Source organism: Ovis aries, chromosome 17 (assembly GCF_016772045.2).
Source record: "Ovis aries strain OAR_USU_Benz2616 breed Rambouillet chromosome 17, ARS-UI_Ramb_v3.0, whole genome shotgun sequence".
Classification (NCBI taxonomy): Eukaryota; Metazoa; Chordata; class Mammalia; order Artiodactyla; family Bovidae; genus Ovis; species Ovis aries.
In genome coordinates this window covers 34,843,570-34,860,155 of record NC_056070.1, presented here as the reverse complement: position 1 = coordinate 34,860,155, position 16,586 = coordinate 34,843,570, and the positions used below count along the sequence as shown (strand labels likewise).

The window sequence follows — 16,586 nt, the reverse complement described above, 5'->3', positions numbered from 1 at the left end:
CTGGGACAACTGGTCAAACACTTGTAAAAGAATGAAACTAGATCACTTCCTAACACCGCACACAAAAATAAACTCAAAATGGATTAAAGATCTAAATGTAAGATCAGAAACTATAAAACTCCTAGAGGAGAACATAGGCAAAACACTCTCAGACATAAATCACAGCAGGATCCTCTATGATCCACCTCCCAGAATTCTGGAAATAAAAGCAAAAATAAACAAATGGGATCTAATTAAAATTAAAAGCTTCTGCACAACCAAGGAAAATATAAGCAAGGTGAAAAGACGGCCTTCTGAATGGGAGAAAATAATAGCAAATGAAGCAACTGACAAACAACTAATCTCAAAAATATACAAGCAACTTATGCAGCTCAATTCCAAAAAAATAAACGACCCAATCAAAAATGGGCCAAAGAACTAAATAGACATTTCTCCAAAGAAGACATAAGGATGGCTAACAAACACATGAAAAATGCTCAACATCACTCATTATTAGAGAAATGCAAATCAAAACCACAATGAGGTACCACTTCACACCAGTCAGAATGGCTGCGATCCAAAAATCTGCAAGCAATAAATGCTGGAGAGGCTGTGGAGAAAAGGGAACCCTCCTACACTGTTGGTGGGAATGCAGACTAGTACAGCCACTATGGAGAACAGTGGAGATTCCTTAAAAATTGCAAATAGAACTACCTTATGACCCAGCAATCCCACTGCTGGGCATACACCGAGGAAACCAGAATTGAAAGAGACACATGTACCCCAATGTTCATCGCAGCACTGTTTATAATAGCCAGGACATGGAAACAACCTAGATGTCCATCAGCAGATGAATGGATAAGAAAGCTGTGGTACATATACGCAATGGAGTATTACTCAGCCGTTAAAAGAATTCATTTGAATCAGTTCTGATGAGATGGATGAAACTGGAGCCGATTATACAGAGTGAAGTAAATACTAACACATATATATGGAATTTAGGAAGATGGCAATGACGACCCTGTATGCAGGACAGGGAAAGAGACACAGATGTGTATAAAGGACTTTTGGATTCAGAGGGAGAGGGAGAGGGTGGGATGATTTGGGAGAATGCCATTCTAACATGTATACTATCATGTGAATTGAATCGCCAGTCTATGTCTGACGCAGGATGCAGCATGCTTGGGGCTGGTGCATGGGGATGACCCAGAGAGATGTTTTGGGGAGGGAGGTGGGAGGGGGTTCATGTTTGGGAATGCATGTAAGAATTAAAGATTTTAAAATTTAAAAAAAAGAAAAAAAAAACAAATCCACAAATTCTCAAAAAAAAAAATGGATTAGTTTATTTTAGTATTTTAGTTTATCTCCCCTGTTTTCTTGATAGCTCAACCACTTGGTTTTACCTTTTAAAAGATATTTGTTCTAGAATTTAGAGTATGCATATTTAATTTGCAATCTACCTACAAATATTACTATACCACTTTATGTATAAGATTCTTAAAGCAGTTTACATACCTTTGGATAGGAAATTTAGAAACCAAGCTCTATTACCTTATGGCAAGCCTCCGCTCTGTGGACAGTTCTCCATACCTCTCTTGGTCTCTGACATCTCATGCTAGGTGACACCACTCAGCCCTGCACTGATGTTCCTCCGTGGGCCCCACCTCCACCCCCACCAATTCTTCCACCTAGGACTCACAGACTCTATCTCCACTGTCTGCTCTCTGCCCCTTGTGGCATTGCTCTTTTTGCCTGGTTATTCCCAACATGTTGCCCCAAAACCTGTTTTCTGATGATGAACTCCATTGCTTCCAGATATTTTATGTCTGCATTCTGGCTGTTTCCTTTATGGTAGCTTTTAGTTTTCTATTCTAGTTTATTAACACCTTCTTTCTGATCTCATTGCTATTCAAAATTATTCCTTGATTCCTTTACCTAGAAGAAATCTTTGTTTGCTGTTTCTCTTCATAGCATTCTCTATCTAGTTGTGATATTTTCTTCTCACTATAGTTTTAATTTATAAGAATATAATTATTATTATATTTTAAGAATAAGATTATGTTAGTAATCTTTTAAACCATAAACTCACTGTAGGCACTTAATAAATAGTCCTTGAATGAAAAAACGAATGATTCAGTGCAACTGGGCTTCCCTGGTGGCTCAGAGGTTAAAGCGTCTGCCTGCAGTGTGGGAGACCTGGGTTTGATCCCTCGGTAGGGAAGATCCCCTGGAGAAGGAAATGGCAACCCACTCCAGTATTCTTGCCTGGAGAATCCCATGGACCGAGGAGCCTGGTGGGCTACAGTCCATGGGGTTGCAAAGAGTGGGACACAGCTGAGCGACTTCACTTTCACTTTCAGTGCAACTGTATTTCAACAAGGAAATAAGGTGCTAAACATTTGTTTCGGATCTTTCCTGCCTTTGATTTTGTGTGGATCTTTATTTTACTTACAGATGGAAAGTCATCCTAGTAGCTTTGCATTTCTTTGTCATTTTACATGACTCAGTATACTTAAAGTGCTTAGAAGAGTTCATGGCACATAAGAAATGTTCAGTAAATGTTAGCACTTATGTTTATAACTAAGAGTTTTTAACTTTAATCATTTTGGGTGATATTTTTTAATGAGATACATTTCTGAGAGTTGTTACACTGAATATATTGGGCATCCTTCTTTCCGTTATGAATTAAATCATTGTGAACATTAGCAATATATAATTTAAATTTGAGTTAATATTTTATATTTCTTTTTCACTTTCCCATCTTGCTACTCCTAACAAATTAAGCTGATTTTACCTTTTTAAATAGTTTATGTAGTTCTCCCCTCATTTCCATTCCACTGTTTTACCTTAAACCTGTGCCTCATCATTTCTTGCTAATGTCTTAGGAATTTCATAACTGCTGTCTCTATTTATGGTCTCATATGTTTCTTCAAACCATCCTTTATATTGTGGCTAGAGTCATCTTTCCATGATATCCCTATTATCAGTTAACTCCCCTCAGATTCTTCCCATTGCTTGCAGGATAAAATTTACACTTGTTTTTGACATGGCCCTGCCTCCCACTTTAAGTAGCCTTAACTTTTGCTGCATTCTTTCTGCCCCCTAAACTCTACCTGTTCTAAACTCTTAGGTCAGTTCAAACTCAAGTTTATTAGTCTTGTGTATAACTGAAAAGCCAATGAACTCTTGAGTTAACACCCTAAGAGTTATTCTGCAGTTTAAGTACATATAATAATATCTAATATAGCTCACCACAGACCTTTTGGATTTATTTCTGGGTCTTGATGGCAACCCAGTCCAATATTCTTGCCTAGAGAATCCTGTGAAAAGAGGAGTCTGGCAGGCTACAGTCCATGGGGGTCTCACAGAGTAGGACATACCTGAAGTGACTTAGCACACTTGATGTATTTCATATTTTTGAGGGTAATAAGTCAACTATAGACTCACCTGAAATATTACTTTCTCTGGTAGCATTCTTGACTCTTAAGTGGTTCCTTTTATGTGTTTTCAGTGGCAGCTAATCATGCTTCAGTACTAGTACTTGCCATGCCATACCAGTAATTTTCTTTGTAATACGGTGTCTTAACTGAAGCTAAGTATTACCCATACCAATTTGTAGCATTAGTTGACATTCTGCTAGGGAATGTCCATGTGCTTCAGTCAGTCTGATTTTTATGTGAGTTGTGTAAATTGTTTAGGAAATATTCAGGTCAGTGTCTAGTTACATCACCTAAATTATCAAGACCCATAATTTGCATGGGATAGAACATAAATCTTATTCAAAATAAGATGTGTGTGTGTGCACATGAGTGTGTGTGCAACTGCACAAGCATGTATAGAGAGAAAAGCACACATACTGTATCTGGAGTTGTGTCAGGACGGGTATCAGTAGAAGCCAAATGCTGGAAAGCACAATGAAAGAAAGTTTGCATAGCCAAGAAAGACATCTGGCATTTGTTGGACAAACTTTATACCAAATCTGAAGGGAATAGTTGTGGTTCTCAGGACAGTATTATTATTATTATTATTTAATACCATGGCTTCTTGTGATATTATGACTCTATAGCGTGAGAAAGTAGATGTGATGAAAAAGAAAGCCTACCATTTCATATTATATATTAATATAATATTTTAGGTACTTAAGAAAGAAAAGTCTTACTGTTCAGAAATGTTGAATGTTGAAAAAAAGTGCATCTCTGAATCAGAGATAAGCAGGATAATCACTGGGAATCCATCCACTTTTCTGAAGATTGTTCTGTTGATGGCCAGTTAGTAAAAGTTGGTAGAATTTTATTACTGGAAGACCATACCTTTCATTCTTGTTATCCCTTCTAAAACAGCTGAACACAGAAGAGAATGGAGATTTATCATCAACTGGATGAAGTGCCTAGTAGCAGATATCTGAAGGGAGATATAGACAGAGGCTAAGTGAATAGACACTTTGGAGGATAACAAGAGTCATTGTCATTGTCCCAGTGTGATACTCTGAGTGACGCTTAGCAATGTTGGTGGTCCTAAGATTTTGACTATAGAAATTATCTGCTTTGACTGGAAGAGTGGCTGTGAAGAGCTCATTTGGCCCTGCAGATCCGTAGAGTCAGTGTCTACATGGCCAAGTCAAATGAGACCAAGGAGCTGGAGAGCAGCATTTATATTGGAAACACTCAGATAATGTCATTGATTACATGATTCCCATTCCTTTTTTTGAGAATTATCATAGAGTCATAAAAAGAATAGCCCTGAGATCTTGCTTCTTGTCAGATAGCCATGCTGCTCTAGTACTAGGCTGTTCTGTCTTCAGTGTCTAGCACCATGTTTGATACATAGTAAAAGTATGGATGGATGTGTGGGTGGATGATGAATAAGATGTTTAACTATCATGTTTCGTCACAGATACTGTTCAAAAGCAGAGACATGACTTTGCTGACTAAGGTCCGTCTAGTCAAGGCTATGGTTTTTCCAGTAGTCATGTATGGATGTGAGAGTTGGACTGTGAAGAAGGCTGAGCGCCGAAGAATTGATGCTTTTGAACTGTGGTGTTGGAGAAGACTCTTGAGAGTCCCTTCTTGGACTGCAAGGAGATCCAACCAGTCCATTCTGAAGGAGATCAGCCCTGGAATTTCTTTAGAAGGAATGATGCTGAAGCTGAAACTCCAGTACTTTGGCCACCTCATGCGAAGAGTTGACTCATTGGAAAAGACTTTGATACTGGGAGGGATTGGGGGCAGGAGGAGAAAGGAACGACAGAAGATGAGATGGCTGAATGGCATCACTGACTCGATGGACGTGAATCTGAGTGAACTCTGGGAGTTGGTGATGGACAGGGAGGCCTGGCGTGCTGCAATTCACGGGGTTGCAAAGAGTCGGACACGACTGAGCGACTGAACTGAACTGTATACTGATGTGCAATTTTTAGAATACAAAATGGTTTTAATTTTTGAAGCATAAATAACACCCAATAAAAACAAGCATGCAAGAGGAACTAATTTAACGAAAAGCAGATTTTTGGGTTTTTTTCCTCTTTTTCTTTTATGTGTGTATTTTCTCTTTTATTAGACATAATCATGTGACTGGGTTTATAAAGATGCTGAACAGTTGTTTTCTTTTCATGCAGGGGCCTGAGTTAATGAACAAGTATGTTGGTGAATCTGAAAGAGCAGTTAGAGAGGTAAGATTTTGCCTTAAAGTGGAACTCTGCATAGGAGAACCACACTTCTGTCCTCTAGTTTCCATTTTGTATGGGGTTACAGATTTAGAATTTCCAAATCTAAATTCTAGTGGTATATTTTTTTTCTTCAGGCAAATATTATTTTTAAATGTAATTTTGATTATCTACAATACATAGTCTTTGTTTTTAAACATCATAATATTTCTAGCCTCTAGTTTTAGCAAATATATTTTTTAGCAGCTGTCAGCATCTCATTTAAAAAAAAAAGGATATGTTTATACTTAACAACTAACACATGATGTTAACATGAGACTTTAAACCAGGTAGTCCTTTAAATCAGAGAAGCTTATTAGTATATGAAAATTTCAATGTACTCTACCTTTACTTTACCTTTGACTAGTGATTTAGAAAATGCATCCTCCTTCTCTCTCTTAAAGTTAGTGATTGGCCTACTGATTACTTCATATTGCTGAAGCTGCACAATTGGGAAATTCATGCAAAATCAAGGAACTGAAGTGGGGTAAACTATAGCAGTTTGACCATAAGTTTTGGCTCTCCTAAGCAAAGGCTGGGCTGCCTCACATAGACATCATGTATCTTCTCAGATGCTGTTCAAGGACAAAAATACATAAATAGCAGTGGAATGGATTGTCTCCGTCTATGAAGTGTATGGGTACCAACCAAGAGTATTAGAGATTGGAATACTTTGTTTTGCATCTGAGAAAAAGTTTTAAGTTACTTCTTGTTTCTTTGAAATATAGATGACAGTGACCATATAAAATATTAACTGATAATGATAGCACCTTTCTTGATTCAAAATATGAAAAAGGTGGTGCTTATTAATACTAATGTTTTGGTAACTGTTGTGTATTTTTATGGTCATCATAATTGTGACCAGCAAATGGGGGCCTGGTCACACAAATTTGTGCCAGTTAACACAAATTTGAATTTCTTTCTGCCTGTACTGACTTTTTCTAGCCCATTTCTGCATATTGCCCCATGGCTGTCCAGCCAGTCTTTGATTTTGATAGCCTGATTGACTTCTGGTCTATCCAACCTATTCTCTTCCAAGTTTTAACTATGTTTTTCCATATAGTCTTCAGAGAAATGAGCAAGGCATGTGACTTTTAGGTTTATGGGTATTTTATATTCTAAACTTTGGCTGATTTTATACATTATTATTTTTCTTTTAAACTTGTGTTTATGATAGATAATCAGAGAAGGCAGTGGCACCCCACTCCAGTACTCTTGCCTGGAAAATCCCATGGACGGGGGAGCCTGAAAGGCTGCAATCCATGGGGTCACTGAGGGTGGGACATGACTGAGCGACTTCACTTTCACTTTTCACTTTCATGGATTAGAGAAGGAAATGGCAACCCACTCCAGTGTTCTTGCCTGGAGAATCCCAGGGACAGGGGAGCCTGGTGGGCTGCCGTCTATGGGGTCGCATGGAGTCGGACATGACTGAAGTGACTTAGTAGCAGTATGATAGTTAATAATAACTATCATTTACTGAGCTGTTACCATGTTCCAGGCATTATACTAAATGTGTTGCCATCTTTTTAAATTCAGTTTCTTAAACTTTTGAGGCCGGCATTTATCATAATCTCCATTTTTAGAGATATGGAACTTGAAGTTTAGAGAAGTAAAGTTATCCACTGAAAATCACACAGTTACTAAGTGGCAGAGGCGGGATTTTAACTGAGATCGTCTGATTATTTAAGCCAAATTGTCTCCTACACACCTCTAAGAATATGTATTGATGTCTTGTCTGTTTGCAAGTAAGCACCATGATAGAAGGTATTTTACATCCATTATGAAGTGTGAATACATCTGTTACAGGTTGTATACAAAGTGATTAAGCTGGTTGACTGGTACATAATTGATTTGGTTCTAATAGTTTTCAAACTAAAACTAGCGATAGAGTTTTCTGAAGTTTGCTGATCTTTAGCTAATATGGCACTCTTTCCACCAGATCTTCCGGAAGGCAAGAGCAGTGGCTCCTTCCATTATTTTCTTTGATGAACTTGATGCCTTAGCAGTTGAAAGGGGCAGGTAAGAAATAATTAAGACTGCTGCTAATAACTGTATATTAGCAACTACAGTGTAGAGTAACTAGCACTTTTTATACAGATTTTTTTTTAATATTATTAATACATTTGGCTTAAAAGAAAACTTTCAGGTCACTTTTTTTTTCTTATATCCTTAAAATTATTTCATATTACCACTTTATTACTTCTGAGGTGAGATGGAACAAAAGGTTACAAATAGCTTAAGTTCACCTTGATGCAAGGGAAGAATAAGAACCCAGAGAAGTTTGCTGAATTAGGGTGATCTGCCACATTTATGTGCCATCAGAGACATCTGTTTTGGGAGCCTAAAAAGGAACAGGATGGGAAGCATTGTTAAATATGAACCAGATGGTAGGTGGAATATATAGCGGAATTCTCATAAAATGCCTTTGAAATATACTAGTGTGAGAAACCAGACAAGATACTTGTTAGGAATAACCTGGTTTTGTAGCCATTTTGGCTCAGGAGGAATTGGCATATGTATTAGAGATGTTAATAATTTGCAGCCTCTAGATATCATTTTCTCTAACCGTCTTCATCATATTGTGAGTCTTTCCATAGTGACTCATTCAAATAAATTCTTTGTAGTTTCTTTCGCACAGAAAAATTTTGGTCAAGTTAGTTGACGCTTTGAAAACAAAGATAAGGCTGACTACGAAATGTAATGTTAATAGTCCAAATAGAAAATTTCACTTGTACTTTAGCTATACTAAGTCTTTATCAGTTTGGTTCTTATAGCCATAAGAATCGCATAGAATGATACTCTGTTTTCAATTGTTTTTTCCCTGTAATTGTATAATGAGCCAACATTGCCTAGAAAGTTATTGTTTTGTCTAGTTAGAATGCTATTACCTGAAAACTAAAACAAACAAAATCTCGACACATATGTTTTTGTTCTTTAGCCATTTGAATTGGACACAGTTTCTAGAAATTGGAAAACACATCTGTTGATAGATAGCAAAGTATAAAATTCCCCAAATACTAAACCAGGTTTAGGCATTGTTAAAGAAATAGAAAACATAGGAAAACAGGGGAAAATTTTTAAATTCCATAAACTATTAATTTTCTCTATAATTTTATGCATTGCTTTCATTTTTTTTATTTTCTATAATAACATTCAGATCAAACTCATATGACTAATCCAGAAAAGATAGTGCCTAAGAAAACTTTGTTCTTATCACGATTTAGACTTCCACATGTAAGATGTTTAACAAATTGAGCCATGAATTACAATATATGCTAGTCCATACTATCCAGGGTGTTAATTCAATTATTTTGACTATTTGAGTTTACTCAAATTGGCCATGAAACTGAGGTTTGCAACCTGCACATTGTAAATAGAGTATAGACATACCATTTGCTTAGCTTTAGAAATATTTGTGCTTTCAGAAAGAGAGATTTCTACTTATAAAAGTATCTTATTCCATGCTCACAAAAGTGTCTGCTTATAACCATGAATGTCTCCTTTCCTCTGCCCCACTTAAGTGTCTGTGGGACTTCAAAAATAAGTAAGCCTAATATTTACTTCTCATTTTCTGTATGCCCATTTAAATTATGGGTGTTCTGAATAAGATTTTTTTGTCTGATTTCGTTTTGTGAGTTGGAGGAAGTGTTGTAAGATTCCCTTTGTGAAGTGCTTTAATGATCTCTGTAATATTTGGGAAAACTGAAAATGCTGTTGAAGTAGCATATCTCTTTGGAAGTTGGATAATATGGTAGGGAGAAAGGCACTGAGGTAGGGAAGACATTTGAATTATCCTGAGCTAATAATAATATTGGGGAACATTTATTTACTGCTTACCATATTTTAGAAACTGTTTTAAGTGCTTTACAGATCCCTGCATTTAAAGCAGGTTATTGTACAGTTGGCTCCAGTACTCTGCCCTGCCTCCCAGCTAGCTTAAAATTTTACCTTTTTCAGGATTATAGTCAGGAAGGGCGAGCACTCTGGGTAGTAAATCATCAGTCAGTTTTGTCTTAGGCAACAGTTCTGTCCCCAGAGGTGAAGGCATATAGGGTGGTTACCCATATACTATATTCTCTTGGCCCAGACTCCTCTGACTGAGGGAATGGCCACTAGACTAATCCAGAGATTCCTAGAAAAGCTTTCTCTTTCTCGGATGTTCCAGCTAGTCACTGGATCCTGAATCATCCTCAGTAGCTGGCATTAATTGCCTGGTCATTCCAGACTTCAAGAAGAACTAGAAATTTGAAACTAGAAACATATTTCTGAAGGTTAGAGTCACTGACTGCAGAGGCCCATCTTATTAATTTAACTTACAAATAGCATCACTCCCTTTGGATTTCACTTACCATGTTATGGCCTTTTGTTTATGTTAACGTTTAATCATCACCACAACCCCAGGAGGAGTAGGTCCTATTTTCATCTCCAGTTTACAGGTGAGAAAACTTAGGCATCTAGTCCATAACTGCTTTATTCAACATCATATATCACAAGTAGCAGAGCTGAAATTTGAATTTAAGTATTTTGACTCCAGAGCAGATACTCTGAGCCACTTTTTTTATTTGACTGTCACACCACAGATCTCAGGATTGCATGTCTAAGTAGTTAATTAACTAACCTTTAAGATTGTATTTATTGTACGTTCTCTTTGTGAGCCTGTGAGTATAAGACTCCTTTGCAGCATTCATTCATTCACTTGTTAAGTAAATATTTATTGAGTGCTCTTTCTGCAGTAGGCTTGCATGGGGGTAAAACAGAGAACAGGGCCTATAGCAATTACCTTAGCCTCTTTAAGCTTTAGTTTCATTTGTAAAATGGAGATAGTAGTAATAAATTTTAGGTTGTTGGAATTAAATACATGTAAAGTGCTTTATGTAGTGCCTGGCATTTAGTAAGTGCTTAAAAAACTTGTTTCTCATAATTTCTGCATTGATATTCTTACAAAATGATCATTTCCATATAAATAGAAATACAGTAGTAGAGATAGAAATGAGTCCTACAACAGGAATTAGATTGTAGTGGAGGATATTGAAGCATTTGGGAAATCAGAGTATTCTACAGGTGACAGGCACTATGGCATTTCAGCAATCTGATTTGCTATTAGTTGTAAGACATACCATTATTTTACATACCATTACTGAAGAAAAATGCAGCCCTAAACTGTGAAATGGTATTGAGAAATCAATTCCAAGGAATATCCTGATTTCAAAATTTTAAATATGAAAAAAGTTTGTATTTAAGAAATAGAAGAAAGACATTATATGGGAGAATAAGATGATCTATTATGATTTATAAAACTTAAGGCTACCATAAAAAAATACTTGATATATTGTTCTATGACTAGAGTATTAAAGAGATGGTTAAATATATGGAAAAATGAAAAGATTAAGTGTTCTGTTAAAAGCTGACTGATATATTCTGTGAAGTATTAGAGAATCTGTGATATTAATAACTGTTTTCTTATATAGCTGTTTCTGCACTTAAAGTCCTGAATTGATTTCCATTTGGAGTGGTCAGGGGAAAAATAAGTTCTGAGCCAGCTTTCATTGAAAATGAAAATTCCAGGCTTAGTAACATTTTGAAAAGGGCTCTGACTGTTAGAGTAATGGTCAGGAAATGGGGTAGCGTCTTTTGCAGTATTTCCAGATTTCAGGTAACTTGAGTGAATTCATGACACTGAACACTATAGAAGAAATTTTTGTAGGCATCATTCTGTAAATGACACTTTTCAACGAGGGTTATAAATTTTTAAATGTGATTTTATAGCAGTATTTGGGCTTCCCAGGTGGCTCAGTGGTAAAGGATCCACCTACCAATGCAGGAGACATAGTAGACGTGAGTTTGATCCCTGGGTTGGGAAGATCCCTAGAGGAGGCAATGGCGACCCACTCCAGTATTCTTGTCTGAAAAATTCCATGGACAGAAGAGCCTGGCAGGCTGTAGTCTATGGGTTCACAAAGAGTCTGGCATGACTGAGCATGCCTGCATGCACATGGTGGTATTTAAAATTTCATACAATCATAAAATTTTGTAGCTAAGAAAGTTCTTAGAAATCGTCTAGTTCAGTTCAGTTGCTCAGTCGTGTCCGACTCTTTGTGACCCCATCAGTAGCAGCACGCCAGGCCTCCCTGTCTATCACCATCTCCCAGAGTTCACTCAAACTCACGTCCATTGAGTCGGTGATGCCAACAAGCCATCTCATCCTCTGTTGTCCCTTTTCCTCCTGCCCCCAATCCCTCCCAGCATCAGGGTCTTTTCCAATGAGGCAGCTCTTCGCATGAGGTGGCCAAAGTACTGCAGTTTCAGCTTTAGCATGATTCCTTCCAAAGAAATCCCAGGGCTGATCTCCTTTAGAATGGATTGGTTGGATCTCCTTGCAGTCCAAGGGACTCTCAGGAGTCTTCTCCAACACCACAGTTCAAAAGCATCAATTCTTTGGCGCTCAGCTTTCTTCACAGTCCAATTCTCGCATCCATACATGACCACTGGAAACACCATAGCCTTGACTAGATGGACCTTTATTGGCAAAGTAATGTCTCTGATTTTCAATATGCTATCTAGGTTGGTCATAACTTTTCTTCCAAGGAGTAAGCGTCTTTTAACTTCATGGCTGCAGTCACTATCTGCAGTGATTTTAGAGCCCCAAAAGATGGAAGTCTGACACTGTTTCCCCTTCTATTTCCCATGAAGTGATGGGACCAGATGCCATGATCTTCATTTTCTGAATGTTGAGCTTTAAGCCAACTTTTTCACTCTCCTCTTTCACTTTCATCAAGAGGCTTTTTAGTTCCTCTTCACTTTCTGCCATAAGGGTGGTGTCATCTGCATATCTGAGGTTATTGATATTTCTCCCGGCAATCTTGATTCCAGCTTGTGTTTCTTCCAGTCCAGCGTTTCTCATGATATACTCTGCATATAAGTTCAATAAGTAGGGTGACAGTATACAGCCTTGACGGACTCCTTTTCCTATTTGGAACCAGTCTGTTGTTCCATGTCCAGTTCTCACTGTTGCTTCCTGACCTGCATACAGGTTTCTCAAGAGGCAGGTCAAGTGGTCTGGTATTCCCATCTCTTTCAGAATTTTCCACAGTTTATTGTGATCCACACAGTCCAAGGCTTTGGCATAGTCAATAAAGCAGAAATAGATGTTTTTCTGGAACTCTCTTGCTTCTTCCATGATCCAGCGGATTTTGGCAATTTGATCTCTGTTTCCTCTGCCTTTTCTAAAACCAGCTTTAACATCAGAAAGTTCACGGTTCACGTATTGCTGAAGCCTGGCTTGGAGAATTTTGAGCATTGCTTTACTACTATGTGAGAAGAGTTCATTTGTGCAGTAGTTTGAGCATTCTTTGGTGTTGCCTTTCTTTGGGATTGGAATGAAAACTGACCTTTTCCAGTCCTGTGGCCACTGCTGAGTTTTCCCAATTTGCTGGCATATTGAGTGCAGCACTTTCACAGCATCATCTTTGAGGATTTGAAACAGCTCAACTGGAATTCCATCACCTCCACTAGCTTTGTTCGTAGTGATGCTCTCTAAGGCCCACTTGACTTCACATTCCAGGATGTCTGGCTCTAGATGAGTGATCACACCATCGTGATTATCTTGGTTATGAAGATCATTTTTGTCCAGTTCTTCCATGTATTCTTGCCACCTCTTCTTAATATCTTCTGCTTCTGTTAGGTCCATGCCATTTCTGTCCTTTATTGAGCCCATCTTTGCATGAAATGTTCCCTTGGTATCTCGAATCTTCAAGAGATCTCTAGTCTTTCCCATTCTGTTGTTTTCCTCTATTTCTTAGCATTGATTGCTGAGGAAGGGTTTCTTATCTCTTCTTGCTATTCTTTGGAACTCTGCATTCAGATGCTTATATCTTTCCTTTTCTCCTTTGGTTTTCACTTCCCTTCTTTTCATAGCTATTTCTATGGCCTCCCCAGACAGCCATTTTGCTTTTTTGCATTTCTTTTCCATGGGGATGATCTTGACCCCTGTCTCCTGTACAGTTTCAGGAACCTCATTCCATAGTTCATCAGGCACTCTATCTATCAGATTTAGTCCCTTAAATCTATTTCTCACTTCTACTGTATAATCATAAGGGATTTGATTTAGGTCATACCTGAGTGGTCTAGCAGTTTTCCCTACTTTCTTCAATTAAGTCTGAATTTGGCAATAAGAAGCTCATGATCTGAGCCACAATCAGCTCCTGGTCTTGTTTTTGCTGACTGTATAGAGCTTCTCCATCTTTGGCTGCAAAGAATACAATCAATCTGATTTGGTGTTGACCATCTGGTGATGTCCATGTGTAGAGTCTTCTCTTGTGTTGTTGGAAGTGGGTGTTTGCTGTGACCAATGCATTTGTTTAGCAAAATTCTATTAGCCTTTGCCCTGCTTCATTCCATATTCCAAGGCCAAACTTGCCTGTTCCTCCAGGTGTTTCTTGACTTCCTACTTTTGCATTCCAGTCCCCTATAATGAAAAGGACATCTTTTTTGGGTGTTAGTTCTAAAAGGTCTTGTAGGTCTTCATAGAACCGTTCAACTTCAGCTTCTTCAGTGTTACTGGTTGGGGCACAGATTTGGATTACTGTAATATTGAATGGTTTACCTTGGAAACAAACAGAGTTCAATCTGTCTTTTTTGAGATTGCATCCAAGTACTGCATTTCAGACTCTTTTGTCGACCATGATGGCTACTCCATTTCTTCTAAGGGATCCTGCCCACAGTAATAGATATAATGGTCATCTGAGTTAAATTCACCCATTCCAGTCCATTTTAGTTCACTGATTGCTAGAATGTTGACATTCACTCTTGCCATCTCCCGTTTGACCACTTCCAATTTGCCTTGATTCAGGGACCTAGCATTCCAGGTTCCTATGCAATATTGCTCTTCACAGCATTGGACCTTACTTCTATTACCAGTCACATTCACAACTGGGTATAGTTTTTGCTTTGGCTCCATCCCTTCATTCTTTCTGGAGTTATTTCTCCATTGATCTCCAGTAGTATATTGGGCACCTACTGACCTGGGGAGTTCTCTTTCAGTATCCTATCATTTTGCCTTTTCATACTGTACATGGGGTTCTCAAGGCAAGAATACTGAAGTGGTTTGCCGTTTCCTTCTCTAGTGGACCACATTCTCTCAGAGGTCTGACAGAAATCATCTAGTACAATCTTTTAGTTCTTAGATGGAATCGAAGCCCTTAGAATTTAAGAGAAGAAGTGCATAACTCCTTTGTGGCCTAGACAAGGCTAGAGCTCATATCCTCTAATTTAGTGCTCATCGGATGATAATACTACTACCTCTTAGACTCTCAGGATTTGGGATAGAAAAGATAGGTTCATATCATGTTAAAAATTTTCATGTATCTAAATATTTAATGAGTTTTTTTAATGTAAGAAACTCTAGCAATAACAACTTATTAAATACTTTTAACTATTATTACTTTGTATATCTCTTTCAAGTTGCTAAATTCATTGCATATTTCCTGGTATGCAGTTTTTTTGTAATTTATACTTCATCACCTCATAGTTTTTACATTGTTGAACTTTTAATATTAAACAGAACTGCTGAAAGAAGCAGAGTAAAAGAAGAAATGGAACATGTGTAACTGATTTCTTATTTTAAGAGTTTTATGAAGTATAGCAGATTTCTATGAATATTTTGTATTTTGCATTTTGTCTAAGCATTGTGGCTGAGTACTATAGAATGGATTAAAGGTAAGACTTTGCTTAGAGAGATGGCCTGATGCAGCATTTTACTAGGAATTGGGACTTATTTCTTGTTGTTCTAGGACATGTTAAGTCTCCTGTGGCTATCTTGGTTTTAAAATGAAAATTTGCTTGCCTTTTGCATGCAGCAAGAAAATTACCATAAGTAATGCTTATGTTCAGGGCAGTATATGTCTGTCTATCCTTCCTTGGGTCTTTTTCACACCTAAATATTGACCTTGAAAGTATGGGAGGTAGATTATAAGAAACAAATTCAGATGCCTGCCATTTGGGATTCTTTATGACATTTGAAAATTACACTAGAAAAAAATTTTGAAATATAAATTGGATATATCAACTGTTGGTCTATAATTTAAAGACCATATGAAGGGACGATAGGGGATTTTATTTTACTAAAGAAGTTAAAAGGAAATACATAATAATTTTTGTGAAATTTTTACTATTGAAAAATAAAATCAATGTAATATTAACATCATGGTGGTGAGATTTCTTGAAGATGAGGGTTAGCAATGTTTTCTGAAACAGGCTAGTTCATAAATATTTTTTGCTTTCTTTGGCCATACAGTTTTTGTTGGAGCTATTCACCTCTTTTGCTACCATGCAAAAGGAGCTACGGAGAATATGTAATCGAATAAAAAACAGTTGGCTGGCCAGATTTAGACTGTGGCTGTAGTTTCTTGACCTGTTTAAGATGTCATAAAGTCTCTTCAGTGCATGGCACTGTGACTTTTGAAGGGGGGTAATTTGGGAAAGGGGCTTGACTCCTGAAGGGAAAAGAAAATTAATGTCTTGGAAAAGTCTAATTTTAGTACTTTCTGTAGCTGAACATTTTTTTCCATAGTTGTGTTGCCTTTATCTCTAGCAGATAATAAAGTTTTAAGATCATTTCATTATGTTAGTGATTACACATTTATTCTTAAACTTGAAGTTGGTTTTCATTTCCTAGGATGTCAGTTTTATGGATTTTGTTTCCTACTGCAGCTTTGAAAGTCAGCCAAGAATATTTCTCAGTCCATAAAACATTTTCACTATGCTATTCTCCAACTAGTTCTCAATGATCTGTGGAAATAAAGGGCAAAGGCAGCATGGGAAATGAGAATCCAAAGAATTCCCTTCACCTCATCTTCAGCATTAATTATAGCTCCCAGTTTCTCTATAAATAACAAATTGGACCAGT

At 37.4% G+C, this 16,586-nt stretch overlaps 1 protein-coding gene across 2 annotated transcripts in view; it reads left to right on the top strand.

Annotated features, from left to right (window-relative positions):
* The window catches only part of AFG2A (AFG2 AAA ATPase homolog A), a 351,807-nt gene that overhangs the window by 106,051 nt on the left and 229,170 nt on the right, over nucleotides 1–16,586 (top strand). For both annotated transcript variants that reach the window (XM_027956312.3, XM_042234360.2), the window contains exons 12-13: nucleotides 5,594–5,647; nucleotides 7,623–7,702. In XM_027956312.3, the coding sequence (XP_027812113.1) occupies nucleotides 5,594–5,647; nucleotides 7,623–7,702 (134 nt within the window). The remainder of the gene's footprint in view (nucleotides 1–5,593; nucleotides 5,648–7,622; nucleotides 7,703–16,586) is intronic.